The sequence below is a fragment of the Adiantum capillus-veneris genome, chromosome 12 (genome assembly GCF_014529385.1).
Source record: "Adiantum capillus-veneris isolate H3 chromosome 12, ASM1452938v2, whole genome shotgun sequence".
Lineage (NCBI taxonomy): Eukaryota > Viridiplantae > Streptophyta > Polypodiopsida > Polypodiales > Pteridaceae > Adiantum > Adiantum capillus-veneris.
The window spans coordinates 122,725,946-122,742,989 of NC_140942.1; the positions used below are offsets into that span (position 1 = coordinate 122,725,946).

At 42.9% G+C, this 17,044-nt stretch overlaps 1 protein-coding gene across 1 annotated transcript; it reads left to right on the plus strand.

The window, feature by feature from the left end:
- The first annotated feature begins 14,918 nt into the window (after nucleotides 1–14,918).
- Nucleotides 14,919–16,752, plus strand: LOC147446447 (uncharacterized). Its single transcript, XM_086525661.1, has one exon. It carries the CDS (start codon nucleotides 14,934–14,936, stop codon nucleotides 16,551–16,553), a length of 1,620 nt encoding a protein of 539 aa, XP_086381787.1. The 5' UTR covers nucleotides 14,919–14,933; the 3' UTR covers nucleotides 16,554–16,752.
- The last annotated feature ends 292 nt before the right edge of the window (nucleotides 16,753–17,044 follow it).

Sequence of the window (17,044 nt, forward strand, 5' to 3'; positions counted from 1 at the left end):
AAGGCATCCTAACGGCTAACACTTGGCATGCACGGTGGACATGTGCGAACTCACAAGTGACCCTTGATTAGAAGTCAAGTGCAATTTTTGTTTACAAATCTTTTTAGGCATAGCCGGGGCAGAGAACCTCAAGTGCAAGAAGTACATTTCCAATATTATGAACAAAAAAAAGGAAATCGTGTCTTTTTCGCAGCACACTAGTAATCGCAACATCGCATGGTCCTCTTTGCCGCATAACCGCAAAAACTTTTGACCGTCCCTTCATGAATTTGATTCCTGGTCATAGGCGCTCCATTCGCTCTTCATCAATATGTCCCTATGCCGCATCAACCTTCATCACTTGGACATCACCACCCTTTGCATTGTTGCTCGCACTTGGAGTAATTCCGCAATCTGGATGCAGAAAAGATCTAAAACCTTGGAACACCGCACAACGCAGCTCATTTGAGTATTGGACACCGCATCCAACCTCGCATCCGGTTGTGCTGACTCAAATATACTTGTTGTGATGACTTTTCTTGAGTACTAGACCTCAATGTGCTGCACTACAGTGTGCATGGCAAGAAACCCCGCAAGACGCATTTGAACCAAGGTCCAAAATTGTGAAAAATACCGCAAAATTAACCTCTCCATGGCACCGCACTGCAGCCCCAGACACCACACTGCACTGTACAGCAAGCACGCACACTGGAGGTTCTTATACGACTGTTGTTCATAAACGACCACCATCACCGTCACCGTCACCGTCACCTTGACTATACTTGTTGCAAGTGCCGGGCTTGACCATAGAGGAACCGCAACTTGCAAGCTCTTCTCACTGGTCTGGCAAAGCTGTGCAATTGAACCCGTACTACATTTGAAGCTTTGCTAATGAATTGATCGTCTGTTGTCCTTTGCTACAGAGGCACCGCATACCCGGCTACGCATCGCTACGGTACCGCACAGCCTTGCCCCGACTCACCTGTTGGGCCGCACACTGCACCCAAAAAAATTGCACGGTAAAGGTCTGCAGCAGTTCCACTTCTCTGCGTCAACCTCTTGAGGCTTGGCATGTCTCCTCTTGCATCAAGACTTGCAAAATCCGTGTTCTCCGGGCCTAATCTTTCACTTCTTCTACACTGCCTCCTTCTGCACCTCCATAATCAGTACTTCTTCTCTATGCAAAGCCTCTCAAATTGCCAATCTTCTCGCAACCTATTCTGCAGTGATTGACTCCCTCACCGCACATCTGCTCTATAGTGATCACCTTGGACAGTGGCACTGCATTGGCACCATCTATGGCCACTAGGCCGTTCGGAAAACAGACTGACAACAAGCAGCACCCGCTTGTACTATTGCAGAACAAACAAAATCTGGACCGCTGCGCTTTGACCACTTCGGCTTACTGCCACATAGCCCCCTTGTAGCGCCTGACTAGATTGCATCATCACCATAATTTCCATCATTGGCAGTCCTCACAGCACATCCGTCGATGCTGCTCAAAACAGAAACCCAAACTGCTGAACCCTTATGGTTGCCCCCATGAGTCTCCATTAGTCTGCATCCCTACGTTGTGGCGTAGTCAAAAGAAGCCTCCCACATATGGTCCTCTACGGCAGCAATCCTTCTTTGTGACAATCTGTAATCATGGTTAAGTGTCCAAGTTTAGCGTGAGCTATCCACAACAAACCTCTAGCATTATTTTCCTCCCATCAATAGACTCCTAGTCATGGATTATGAGTTGGTATACACTTCAAAGGCTTTGTATCAATGTGATCATATAGACTTCTAACTCCAATATTAGTGGAGCCCCTGTGGTGGTCATATTTGGAATCAATATATCAACCTCTACTCCCCATTTGTCCAGTGTTAAGATTCATAATTTTTAAGTATTGGGATCCATTTTGATACATGTAGAAGGTTTATTACTTGTTGTCTTTAACCTCCTCTTCAAATTCAACACTATGGTCATTGACTCTAGCCACATACTCCTCATTAGGATCCAAATATATATGAGCTCCATGAGTGTTGGTTTTATAAAATATCAACATATGTTTAAAATGCAAATATTTTTGAGCACTCATTTGAGTGGAAAAAGAAGACATATCTGAAGTTGAATTGGACTAAGTGTTAGAAACTTCCTCTATTGTGGTCTCTAGTGATCCCCCTTGGTTGACATTCTCTTCTGTTGACACTCTGCTCTCAATTTCTTGGTTGAAACCCTGATTTTCTAGTATGCGACATGACCTAAGGTACATAAAGATTGACAAGACATAATGGAATTGAAAACTTAGACTTTTGATCCAATACCACCCTATTCAGTTGTCATAGTCTCTCTTACCTGACCACCTTCAACAAAATCAAAGTCTTAGGAGCATTGTAGTAAGTTAGAGCCAGGATTGGAGGAAATTTTTGTTCAGTTGTGCAAGGTTTTCCGTAACAGATTTTCCTCCCTCAGAACATCGCTTTCACTGACTTCATCACCCTCATAGTAGGTTCGATCAACTGCATGGTCGCCAAGTGTAATAGGCATGGCTGCCTATTACAAGACTGTGCTCACAGAAATGCAAGAGAGAGAATCACCGCACAGCATTAGAGAGAGAGAGAATGAGAGAGAGAGAGAGAGATGTTCACGTCTGCAGCCATAACTGATTAGGTTGGTTATTGTTGAATGATTACAAAGGTCACAAGAGGCCCTTCATATAGGTTATCGATGACTCCTTGCTCCTCATGACTCATGCCTCTTGGCATCCCCCCATTCCTAGGTAAGGTTCCCACCATACGGCCAAGGCATCCTAACGGCTAACAGGGTTCTATTGAAATTGCTCCTTTGCATGGTTTTTGAGAATAAAACATAAGCAAAATTGATAAAATGTCCTAGTACATACATGTGTCTAGATTGAAGGCGCTCCTAGTTCTTCTCAACATGCATGCAAATTTTGGATGGAGTGACACTAGCGTCACATCACTTTTCAAGTGAAATATTACAATGCGTTTACTTCAATAAAAGCCTTGAAATGTATAATGTACCAAATTACTTACACAAGTGTACCGCATTTTTTTCGTTGTGTAGATTGCTCAAAGAGCACATATTGCCAACTGATAATGTGATGCCAGATTCCAGAGAGGAAGCAAGAAAGATCTTGCAAAAGTTGGGGATGGATTACAATTCCATTCATGCTTATCCTAACGATTGCATTCTTTTCAGAGGGGAATACATAGACATGGAGAAGTGTCCGAAATGTGATTCCGAGAGATATCGAGCAGATCTCCACGAACAAAAAATTCTGCATAAGGTTTTGCGACACTTTCCTCTGCTGCCTCGCATCAAGCATTTCTTCGAATGTAAGTCTATGGCTGCCCTAACATCATGTCACGAGGAGAATATATCAGAAAGGATTATCTATGATAAAATTCTAACATGTTTTGAACGATGGTCAATGACATGACATGACCCCACACTGTACGAGCGCGAGTATGTGGACAGAAGGGGCTTAAATGCTCTTATGGACATTCTCATTTCTCGCTCTGACTTGGTTAGTATTTAACTTTACTCTTACATTTGTTGTATTAACGGCGCTAACAGTGCAACGTTCAAATGTTAAAATCCAACGCGCCGCTATGCTACAAATAGCATAGCGACACGGATAGGGTAAAAAATAATTCGAGAGCGCCAAAAACTCAGATCTCATATCTGAGTTTCGACGCTCTAGTGAAACAGGTAAACCCTCTCTCTCTCTCTCTCTCTCTCTCTCTCTCTCTCTCTCTCCCCCCCCCCCCCCCCCCCCCCCCCCCCCCACACACACACACACAAGGAGAGAAAGGAGAGCCAGGTATGTTCCTTCCCTCTCCTCCCTCTGATGTTCCCTTCCCCTCTCTCTCTCTCTCTCTCTCTCTCTCTCTCTCTCTCTCTCACACACACACACACACACACACACACACACACACACACGAGGAGAGAAAGGAGAGCCAGGTATGCTCCTTCCCTCTCCTCCCTCTGATGTTCCCTTTCCCTCTTTCTCTCTCTCCTTCTCACACACACACACACACACACACACACACACATTGTGTCTTTGAGAGAGAGAGAGAGAGAGAGAGAGAGAGAGAGAGAGAGAGAGAGAGAGAGAGAGAGAGAGATAATGTACACACATGCATAAACAAAAAACACATACACACACATAGAATGTACAAAAAATTACACACACATGCATAAACAAAGAATACATACGTGTACACACACACACATCAAGAAAGGAAAAGAGAGAGAGAGAGAGAGAGAGAGAGAGAGAGAGAGAGAGAGAGAGAGAAACAAAGAGAGAGAGAGAGAGAGAGAGAGAGAGAGAGAGACAAGGGGAGAAGAGGAAAAGAGAGAGGTAAGGGGAGAAAACAAAGAGAGAGAGAGAGAGAGAGAGAGAGAGAGAGAGAGAGAGAGAGATAGATAAAAAAGTAGAGAAAATATGAAATGAAATGTTATATTAAGATTTAGGGTTAGGCTAGATTTAAAATTATATTTAAGATTAAGTTAGATTAAGATTTAAAATTAAGTTAGATTACATTTAACTTATATTTAAAATTTATGCTAAATTTAAAATTAGGTTAGACTTAAGATTAGGTTAAGATTTAATTAAACTTAAGATTATGTTAGATTACATTTAGGTTTAAGTTAAATTTAAAATTAGATTAGATTTACGCTTATGTTGAGTTTAAGATTAGATTAGATTTAGATTTATGTTAAATTTAAGATTAAGACAAGATGTAAGATTAGCTAAGTTAAATTTAAGATTATATTAGATTTAGATTTAAGTTAGATTACATTTAAGTTTAGGTTAAATTTAAGAGATTAGATTTAGGTTTATGTTGAGTTTAAGATTATATTAGATTTAGATTTATGTTAGATTTAAGATTAGGGCAAAAGTTGAGATTAGCTAGATTACATTTAAGATTAGATTAGATTTAGATTTAGGCTAGATTTTAGGGCATGTCAATGAAGAGGAAGTTCCAGTTAAGCTCAAGGCTTTGCCCAAAGAGCAAACACTAGGCAAACAACAATATGTATTTTCCCATCAGAATCTGACACCTATTAACTCACCCACTAACCATGTTCAATTAGCTCAAAATCACCATATGTTCAATTAGGTTAAATTTAAGATTATATTTTGGATTTAGTTTTTATATTAAAGTCAATCTTTGGGATTACGCAAAAAAATTAGAGTTAGGTGAACGGTGATCCCTCTCTTCCTCTCTATGGATGCGACCTTAAGTTGGAAATCTTTTAACGGCATGATACTCAGATTGGAGGCCAACATGTAATGTGCTAAGTAATCCCTCGAACAAAGATATGTTATGAAGAGATGTTAAGATGCTGTGAATTGCTACAGCTAGAGAAGAGGCAAAGGGATTTTGTACACTACATGCAATGTTATGTAGACGTGGGTGTGTAAATTTCTCATATCCACAAATATTGGCATTGACCAATAAAGACGAGATTATAACCCGATGGTTTTGATCTCCGTGCACCTCTAGACCGACGTGTGTGAGGATCGGACATGCCTAGAGAATGTGAGGCAGTTTACAGTGTGAACAAAGAGAGAGAGAGAGAGAGAGAGAGAGAGAGAGAGAGAGAGAGAGAGAGAGAGAGAGAGAGAGAAATAAAAGACGGTGCCAATAGAAGATTAAATTTATGTCAAGTTATAAGGTTTTTACATTCATTATGAGTAGTGACGACAATGCAGGACCCTCCAACCGAAAGACCTATCTCTCAACAAGGATCTTATGTCCTTGTAATCAATGCAAACATGTTGTGCAATGGACAAGATGCATTTCTTGCAACACGCTCGTAAATTTGGCAAGTTTGATCCATCTATTATAGATCGAGTCGTTGCCAATTATAACTCGTCGGACTCTGACACTGGCCAACAGGCAACAATCTTGCAACCCAATAGACGTGTTCGCAAGCGCTTTGGTTAATCAACATACGTGAGGTCACAAGAGGCTACGAGGATGATCATGCAGACCACATTCCCAACAAGGCTATGTTTGAGCCCGAGATCGATGAAATGATCAAGACGGTCATGGATTCAGAAAGGCTTATCTATGATGATATGAAAAGTGAAGCCGATACGCCATTGTATGATGGAGCACGTCTAGATTGAAGGAGCTCCTGGTTCTTCTCAACATGCAAGCAAAGTTTGGATGGAGTGACACTAGCGTCACAGTTCTTTTCAGATGATCTATTACAATGTGTTTACTTCAATAAAGAACTATAGATGTACAATGATCTGATAGATTACTTACACAAGTGTATCGCATTTTTTTTCTTGTGTAGATTGCTCAAAGAGCACATACTGCCAGCTGATAATGTGATGTCAGATTCCAGAGAGGAAGCAAGAAAGACCTTGCAAAACTTGGGGATGGATTACAATTTGATTCACGCTTTTCCTAACGACTGCATTCTTTTCAGAGGGCAAAACATAGACATGGAGAAGTGTACGAAATGTGATTCCGAGAGATATTGAGTAGATCTCCACGGTCAAAAAATTCCACAAAAGGTTTTGCGATATTTTTCTCTACTCCTCGCATCAAGCATTTCTTCGAATGGAAGTCCATGGCTGCCCTAGCATCATGGCACGATGAGAATAGATCTTCGGATGGTGTTACGGATTCTTGCAGATTGCACAGCCTGGAAACATATAGACGATACATGGCCGGATTTAGCCACAAAAGCTTGAAATTTGCACATAGGCCTGGCTATGGATGGCGTAAATCCATTTGGTCAGAGGTCACCATCTTACAGTGTATGGCCCATTGTCATCGTCACCTACAACATTCCCTCGTGGTTGACTACCAAGAAGGGGCGCCTATTTCGAAGCTTGATTGTGTCGGGGGCGGCGGTATAAAGTGAAGAATATGGATGTGTATCTTCGTCCACTATTGGAAGAGCTACACCAATTGTGGATTGGCATAGAAGTGGTGGATATGAGATGATGCACAGGTCGACGGAATGCTTTGATCAGAGGCATTCTAATGTGGACCATGCATGACTATCCAGGACTAAGAGAATACTCAGGTGATTTATGCTCAAACTCAAACACTATAAATCTTGGTTCTTCTCAAGCTTATCTATTGTCATGTGTATACATGCAGGGCTTTAAACAAGTGGATACAGAGCATGTGTGACATGTGGACATAGACTTAATGCATGTCGGGCGCCCTCATTGAAGAAGCAAATCTACGAAGGTCATCAAGCATATCTTCCAGAGAATCATGAGTTATGCGACGGTTTTTTGGGAAGAGAGCCACCGATGATGTTTGCACAAGCATAGTTAGAGCAGAAGGAGATGTGTGATGACGGTTTGCCCCCAGGGATGAAGAGACTCTCTCTATGGTACGAGTTATCATATTGGCCCAGACTCATGATCAATCACTTGCTCGATCCAATGCACATATTCAAGAATGTGGGTAATCTGTTGTGGGACCATCTGATCGGAAAGAAAGATACTTTGGGAGCCAGAGTTGACCTTAGAAATGTGGATCTAATGGAGCAATATTGGCGCAGAAAGCACCCGATGGATCGATAAAACTCCCTAAAGCGCCATGGATTTTGACAGGAGCCCAAGAACGCAAAGTAAAAGAGTCCATTTGATCTGTGCGGACTCCCACTGGCGTAATGCACTCGCTCCGAACGTGTTCCACTAAAGAAGGGAATCTTACTGGTTTGAAGTCACACGACTAGCATAAAATGTGTCAGGTATGTTTGAAGTTATATATATCATAGTAGAAATTGTGTAACAAATTTTCCTATGGACTTTAATATCATTGTTAGACATGTTTTGCAGTTTATTTTACCTGCCATTGAGGAATGTTTGTCTCCTGACGTTCGCAACACAATCTACAAACTTGTGAAGTTGGTGCAATGGATCTCACCAAAGGAGATCAATGTAGACTCCATACCATTCGCCAAACTAAACGCTGCGAAGGTTATGTGCATGTTTGAGAAACACTTTTCTACTACCATGCTAACCATTCAGGTGCATCTTCTTGTTCACATATTTGATGAGGTGGAAATAGCTGGCACAGTACATTCTAGATGGATCTTCTTTTTAGAACGTTTCATGAAAATGCTCAAGGGATATGTGCGTCAGAAGGCACGTCCATAGGGTAGCATGGCAAAAGGTTGGCTGGTATCAGAGTCCCCAGTTTACATTGGAGAGTGGCTAGACGGATTTGATAAAGCCCGAGACACGCTATGGCGAACCATAGATGATGAGTGCATATCTGGGATTGTCATGTGCAATCTCGGTGTTGAGAAGAAGATGATGGAAGATCTAGAGGCTCTAATCAACCGATTTTGCATGCTTCACAATCCAGTGATGCAAAAGTGGATTTCACAGTACGAGAATGCAAAGCAAGAGCGACAAAGGGCACGAATCGAGTGGAGACGGGGAAGACGACCACTGATGCATTATCCGGTGGGTCTAGAGAGCCTACCAACATTCATGAGCTTAAGATGGTTGCACAACCAATTGAAAAGCGCACAACAGTGCGATGAAGAAGTGACTGAGGAGGAGTGGGAGTACTCTCGAGGTTGCGCGACCAAGGTAAGTTTGCAATGTACGACTCGCGACTTTCTAGATGTTTGAACAACCACTCATAATCTTTGTTGGTTGTAGTATAAGTCATACAAAATAGCATGGTGTAAAGGTCGACATTTCAGGGTGTAAAGGTCGACATTTTAGGGTGGAACGGATTGAAAAAAAGCATTTTACACAAGATTGTGGAATCATGGAAAAATTTGAACAGTTTAGTCGACGACGGTCCTGTGATGCAGATCCTGTGGTGGCGGGTGGGTATCATTTGAGGCCGATTTTGTAAGTATTTTTGCATTGCCCTTTAGGTTTGGTAGTTACGTCTATTTGTACCTTTAAATTCTAATGTAATACATTCTTTGTATATTTTGAATAGTGGTCGATGACAGGACGTGACCCCACACCATACAAGCGCAAGTACGCAGGCAAAAAGGGCTTAAACGTCATAATGGACATTCTCAGGTCTCGCGGTGGCATGGTTAGTATTTCACTTTACTTTTTTACATTTGTTGTATTTTAATGATAAGCTAAGAAAATAGATTGTTTTGTGATTATATGTTTATACTTACAAAAAGTCTTATTGTTTTTTTTTGCAGAATCAGACAGATATGCCACTTGGACGCGATGAGACGTCTGATTAGATGATGTCAGTCTAGCCGTAGCTAGATAGCACTAGTTTTCTTTTGTGATAGCATGTATAATGAGATGAAGTCTTTTTGTAACTATTGAAAAACGATGTATTTTGTCAATAATGACAATTGTGTTGTAACTATTACATTTACAAAGCTTAACAATCAAGTGATTTTGCTTATGATGTGTATCATGTTGTCATTGATTTACTTTCGTCAATTCACTTTCGTCCAATTACTTTTGTCAATTTTGTATCTTTATTCTGCAAACAATACTATGCATGATGAAGTTAATGGTTATATTGTCTTGTGGCTGACTACTTTGGGTCTATACCTTGCACTTTCTTTCAAAGGTGAATCTGTGCTTATCTTCGATTCATTTAGGTATACTTTATTATGGAAACATTCAACATGGTTGATGGGTGAATTCCCTGCCACCCAAATTTTTTAATTCTCGGGCGTCGCTATAAGCGTCTCTATATAAGGTTCTACAACACCGCTACCAGCGTCGCTACAGAAGGACTACTAGCGTCGCTATATAGCGAAGAAGCCTATAGCGACGTTCCCGTAGCGACGCTTTTAGCGACGTCGGGGAGTAAAAAAACCCAATGTATTTCCGTTTAAAAGCGTCACAAGTGTACATAACCTCTTGTAGTGTTATACTTACAGAAAGTCTTATTTTTTGTTTTTGCAAAATCCGATAGATACGCCACTGGACGATGAGACATCGAATTAGATGATGTCAATCCAGCCGTAGCCAAATAACACTAGTTTTCTTTTCTCATAGCATGTATAATGAGATACGCGTGTACATCATTTTTGTAACTATTGGTCAACGATGTATTTTCTCTGTAATGAAATTGACCTATTTAACTTGAGAGTAGAGGAAATTAATGAGAGTACTTTTAACTTTGTGAGCATAACGGGTGAACATAATTGAAGATAGCAACATAATCATAGCAATTAGTTAACTTGGCATGAACAATACTTTTGCAAGAGAGAGAATTTAGAGAACATGACAACAGTTGAGGACCGGATTTATGTGGAGCCGGTCCCCCCTCCAATAGGCATTTGTATTATGATTTCTCCCATTAAGAGAGACTTGTTACAATACAGTCTTTGTGTTCCTTGTGACCTAGGTGATGCAATGAAGATGGAAAGCTTCATGCATCACAAACATAACATAAACTTGAAGAAAGCTTTAACTATCCCAGGCCTCAGTCCCAAGACCTCAAACACCTTCGAAGGTGGAGAGAGCTAGCAGGGAATGAGGGTAGGGAAGAGGAAGAAGAAACATTTTGTAGGAGAAAGAATTAGTTCCTCACTTATCATACTCTTGTTTCTAGCATACATAATAGCATAGTAATGAAGAAGAAGGAGATGGCAAGCTTAAGCATTGAAGCATGGCTCTTGGTTGGATTTTCACTCCATAGCCAAGAGTGTTGGTGTTGGCTCTCAACCTCTACTTGCTTGGAGAAGGAGAGGGAGCTCTTGCACTTTGGATAGCACACAATGAGAGTGTTTGTGAGTGTGTGTGGGTGAGTATACCCCCTAAGCAACCCCCTAGCTAGCTTGGATCGATCCCCCCTTGTAGCTCATGCTTGAAGCTCATTGGACCCATGCAGGCCTAGCCAATCATAAGAAGGAGGCATTACAAGCAGTAGGGGTAGCCTTGAGACAAGTGTCCCCCTTTCCCTTTTGAGAGAGAGAGCTAGATAAATGCTAAATCAATTAATTAAATCTCCTAAATTACTATTGGATCCCTTGGGTGGCCAACCAATAGGCTTCAGGCATCTCATGAAGGTAACATAGGTAGGGGCCTGACATGTGTCCTTGCTGCCTCTTCAAGCTTGGGCCTTCCTTGTGTGTGTGAGTGTGTGTTCTCTCTCTAGCCCCTAGGAAAAGGGCTCGCCCCCCCTCTTGTAGGGATCTTTTGACTTTTGGTGCTCAAGCACCTTAGTCATCAAGCATGACTAAGCACTTGGACTAGGGTGTATTCCCACAAGCATCTCAGGCAAGCATGTCAAAGCACCTCGAGCACCTTAATCAAGTAGCAAGTCAAGCACCTCAAGCATGAGCAGATCAAGCACCTCAAGCATGACAAGCACCTCAAGCACGACAAGCACCTCGATCTTGGACCGGGTTCCCGCCTCAAGCTCAGCCCTAGCTTACCCAAGGTCAAAGGACTTTTACACACATTATTGGAGGTCTTCAATGAAGCTAACCCTAAAGTCTTATGCTCCATTGGTTAGCCTTGCTCTTTGATAGACCATCTCTCATTTGGGCCCCTTTACCATTGGCCCCGTTTTGAGATAGATCTATAAGCACATATCTATATCTTAACACTTCTTCCCGTTTATTCTCCCACATTAAGTGATCAATTTAATATGAGAAAATCATTTGGGTTGGTTAGATATTAGATTTTATGACATTCTCAATAATGATAATTGTGTTGTAACTATTACATTTAGATCAAAGCTTAGCAATCAAGTGATTTTGGCTATGATGTGTATAATTTTATCGTTGTATTGCTTTTGTCAATTCACTTTCGTCAAAATACTTTTGTCAGTTTTGCATCTTTATTCTAGAAACTTTATATTCAATTATGGTTGATGGGAGGTAGGGCATTCATTTGAATGCTCTGCCACCCAATTTTTAATTTATATTCTCGGGCGTCGCTATAGGTGTCTGTATTTAAGGTTCTGTAGTGTCTCTATGCGCGTCGCTACATTGGAAACTGTATGCGTCGCTATCAACGCGGCTATATGCGTTGCTATGAGCATCGCTATATAGCGATGCATATAGCAACACTAATAGCAACGTTCTCTTTGCGACGTGTTTAGCGACGTCGGGGAAAAAATAATCTAGTGTATTTTCGTCGCTACAGCGGTCACAAGTGCACATAACCTCTTGTAGTGCCCTACAGATCCTCGATAGGAAACATCATCGCAACTCAACATTGCCATGCCTTGAGCGTGTTATCATGCTTGATGCATGTGAACTAGATAGAGAGAGATCCCTTGCACCGACAAACATCACCCCATCACAATGATGCCTTGCCCTGCTTAACTCACTACCCTACTTAACATATGTGAATTGCATAGAGAGCGTTACAACTTCTCGATGCAAACGAGAGAGAGAGAGAGAGAGAGAGATTCCACATGGGTGAATATGTTGCTTGTGCAATGAGAGAACCGGAGTTCAAGTGGGAGAGAGAGAGAGAGAGAGAGTGTTTACATTTGATAAAAAATACATTGGAGTTTTGTTTTTTATGAAAGTTTTTTCGATTTTTTACCTTTTGGGTCCCTATTAGCCTTGGGAATAACCCAAGGAATCTTGATATAAATGAATTTTTTGAAATGCCTACCAGTAAGCATCCATTCTTTTCTCATCGGAATCTAGGAAATTCCTAGAAACAAATAAGGTAAGGTGGGTTTGTCATGTGGAGGCAAGAGAGAGAGTCAAGGAGGTGCCATGTGAAGCTAGAGAGAGAGGATATTTCTTTTGCTTGCAGGAGTGCGACAAAGCAGATCGTACCAGGCGATTGCATTGCGAGGGGGCAATAGAAGGCGATGTTGTGCGCAATGGCATCGCATGACTGCACCCTTGTTCTCTTGGAATGCAGTGAGCGGTGGGTCGTCCTTCGCTTGTGGTGCCCAACTCCAAGCGATGGTGCAAGTCGGAGTGAAGGCCATGGATTGTGGGTAAGAGTGTGCAACGAGGGAAGGCAATGGGGGAAGTACAGAGAGAGCGATTTTTTTTTTTTTTTTTGGGGGGGGGGGGGGGGGGGGGGGGGGGGGGGGGGCTCGTTTATAAGTGACACGGGGTCCAACTGGGGGATCTACGGCAGGGGCGAGTTCACAGTAGGGTGCGCGATTTGGGCGGTCGGATCTCCGCAACAGGGGGGGCAGGTATTTGATTGCGCAAAGGCGCATGCTTTGCATCAACGCGCAGCAGCGCAAGTGGATAGAGCTCCGGGCTCATGAGGGGGAGGTTGAGGGCTCGAGGGACTCTCACGACGACTGGGACGTTAATTTTTTATTTAAATTGAGAGGCGATCAACGGCTGATTCATCCTCAGTTGATCCCTCGAATGCACCCCGTGACACTTATGGATGAGGATCGTTGGGGGGGGGGGGGGGTATTTAGCTACTGTAATTGTACAAGCGGCAGGGGCAATTGATTGGTGGAGCATTGAAGAGAGCATGGCTCTCTCTCCCTTATGACTCTCTGCTCGTCGCCAAGGTGTGCAGGGCGCCATCTCGAGGCTGTCTCTCCCTCTCTCTATGTCTGCTTTGCATGCAGGCACAAACCTGCAGCACAAGCTCTCTCTGTTGCGAGCAGGGTGGCACATATGTTTCTTTAGGTGGGATCTAAGGAAGTAGGATCAAGAGCATTGGAATGTAGATGCAAAATAGGTTTGCACGCATGTCTTTTTAATAAGAATCTTGAAAAATCCGTGGGGGTTAGGAGAAAGGGAAAAGGAAAGCTAAACTTTTCCTTCAAAAATGACTAACCCCTCTAATTTGTGAAAATTTCCAAAATACGCCTCAAATTGCTACCTCCATGGTTCAAACCGCATTTTCTTAAGGGAGCATGAGATTGAAATTGTCGATGGTGTTGGCTACTTCCGGTTCGCCCATAGATATGCCATTGTCTCTACTACCTCTTTCAATGCCGACAACGATAATGCCATCATTAAGTTCAATCTCACCACCCTTTCATTTGCCACCTTGCCCCTTTCTTTCTCTCTCTCTCTCTCTCTCTCTCTCTCTCTCTCTAGATTCGTTAAAAGCTTCTCTTTCACTCTTCAATCCCTCTCTAGATTAGTCATTCTCTTACTAGATTGTTATAGTTCTTCCTAGGGACAATTCCGAAAATACCGCTCCTCGCTCTAATTTGTGGAAATTCTCAAAATATGCTTCAAATTTCAAAAATACCTTTCTGCCTATTTTGTAAACTTTATTCGTTTTTGTAATATGAGTGCTTGGCATGTAATTTGTCACAAATTGTCTTGCAAAAAAAGACAACTATGTCTAAAAACAGCGAAGCAATTCATTTCCAAAGCCTACAAAACCAACTCAAATTCCAGAAAGCTACAATTTTTAATGTGTGGAGATATTTAATCTCAGAACGAGGGTATTCGGGGAATTTGGACTGCGTAACAAAATCGGTGGCGAGTTTTGGGCGCAGCGCAGATAGAGGATGCGGACAATGCAGGCAGAGGGAGACACGGTGCCAAGGGGAGCTCGGAATCGATTTCCGACCTGCCAGTGGGTGGGGATGCTTTGACAAGCAGCCAGTTGGAGACGGGAAGTGGGGCGAGGTTGGGGTTTTTTGAATATGTAATCTGTCGTGCAGTCTGCACACAGCTCACTGTGGTGAATTAGCTCAGGCGAACGATCGCTCTGTGACCGAAGTGCTAGAGTTCGACCGTAGGCTTCTTGCACAAGAGCTTTTAATAAGGTCAGAGAGATGGCAGTTGAAGGCATCTTGCCAGATTCCATGTAATGAACAAGGACCCATATTTTTTAATGTAGAAGGGATGCAAAGCTCTTAGCTAATCATTAAGGTGTCAAATCTTCATGTGGGATGTGAAAGCCACGTGGAGTTTGTTGGATGTTGTGTGGCTCTTATCTAGGTATGTGACTCCAAAGAGTAGGCAAACTTGCGTGAGTTCGAATTTCACATCTGCTAGCTAGGTCCACGATAAAGGTAGGACGTCGGCTTGACGTCTTGTTATGTACAAAAGCTCTGCTTTTGACAAACTCGTCGCCATCGCCCACGTTTGCTTTCCGTGTCCTCTTCAAGCTCTGATTTTAGAGCCAACTCATCGCGATCGCCCATCTTTTGCTTTGCTCTCTGGGTCCTCCTCTTCTTCTTCGCAAACCCAAAATCTAGGCCCTTCTGCCATGGAGAATGCCCTCCCGGCCCACTGGTGCCATCAATGCAACGCAGAGATCACGGCAGCACCCTCCCGGGGCAGTGATGAGGGAGGGGGAGAGCTCATCTGCCCAACTTGCGGCGGCAGTTTTATTGAGGCCATAGAGTCCGCCAGCTCCCTTTTTCACGTTCGGCACTCTCTGCAGGGACAAGGGCTGAGACGCCAGCTCTTCTCATCCTTGAGAAGACTCCCTGCATCAATCGATCGTGTACTTGCAGGCACAATTGGCATGCCCATGCCCCTTGATGGCATGCCCCTTGATGCCATCAGCATTCAAGAGGAGATGATGCTAGGAAATTTTTTTGATGATGGGGATGCAGCAGGCAATAACAACGAGTGGTGGATAGAACATCGAAACGCCGAGAGGCAAGAGGACTATGATGTGGAGTATGAAAATGATGAGGGATCAATGCTTGAAAGTAGGAGCTGGGGTTCTGCAGAGGAGGAGTATAGAGCTGAAGAGTTGGAGGATCATGAAACAATGTTTGGGAATCCGGGAGACTATGTTGATGCTCATGGCTTTGAGCAAATTCTTCAACATTTTATTGAGTCTGACGACACGCGGAAGGGTGCACCACCTGCAGGCAAAGCCATTGCTGAAGGTCTCCCCACAGTCTTTGTAACACAGAAGGATGTCGATGATGGCTCTGCCTCTTGTGCCGTATGCAAGGATGAGATCCCAGTTAACAAGCCTGCGAAGCAACTGCCATGTCTGCATCTGTATCATAGCGAGTGCATTCTACCCTGGCTTGAAGAGAGAAATTCGTGTCCAATTTGCAGATTTGAGCTGCCCACAGATGACCCTGACTATGAAGAACAGAGAAGATGCAAGATTTTTGAGCAGAGGAGAGGGCAAGAGATAGGTGGTGAGAGCAATGCATCCGCCTTGTCTGGTGCTGCGGGTGAGGAAGCGAGACTCGACACAGAAGGGTATGGGAGTGAGGAGCTAGTTGAAATGGAGACTGATGAAACATTTCTAGATTCATTGAAAGAGGAGATTACAAATGAAGCCATACATAGCACAGAAGGCCATGTGAATGAGGAGCTAGTTGAGATGGAGAGCGACGATGAAAATGAAGGCATACGAAGCACAGAAGGCCATGTGAATGAGGAGCTAGTTGAGATTGAGAGTAAGGATGGCGACGAAGTATTTTTGGACTCGTTGAAGGAAGAGACAGGAAATGAAGATGGGGCAGATGATTCGGAATGTGAAAGAACTGAGCATGTGGGTATGGGGTCTTCTTTAAGGAAGGTGTTCTTGAGCCCGTTGTTTGGTGTTGTCAGTGTGGTAGCAATCTCATGTGTAGGCAAATTTCTGATGGGCAGCTCTTGCAACAGAATCTCTGTGGGTTATCCTGCAGGTAGGGAAAGAGATTGCACCCGCTCCAAGGTAAGGTGGTCTAACCCTTTCGGCTAAGATGGTGTTGAAGTTGCTCCCTGTGGTTGTACCACCATACCGTGTATTAGAGTCTTCTCAAAGAGAAATGTAAAACTAGTGAATTTTCATCCCTCAATGGGAATTTTTTTTGCTGTGAATACACGGAGGACATGCCCTGTATGTGCATTGACAACAGGGCAAGTTTAATCAATGAGTAACCAACTTGTTTGTGTGACTATGCAATTGAACATAAAGGATATTTGTGGATCCCTTGTGTCTATTGGTGTTATAATTGATCATGGCAACAAGGTGCATCCGTTGCGTCTATTGGTGTTACAATTGATGATGACAACGTTGCAATGCTTATCTGTGGTGAATAAATGAACTCAATTGAATTGGTCATGCTTGAAAATGAAGTGATGCAATGTCTTGCTTTAATATTGGAGGTATCATTGAGAAGTATTGTCGAAGGCATATATTCAGAAGAATAGAGGAAGCTGTTTTCCTCCTCCTTCCATTCACAAGGAAAC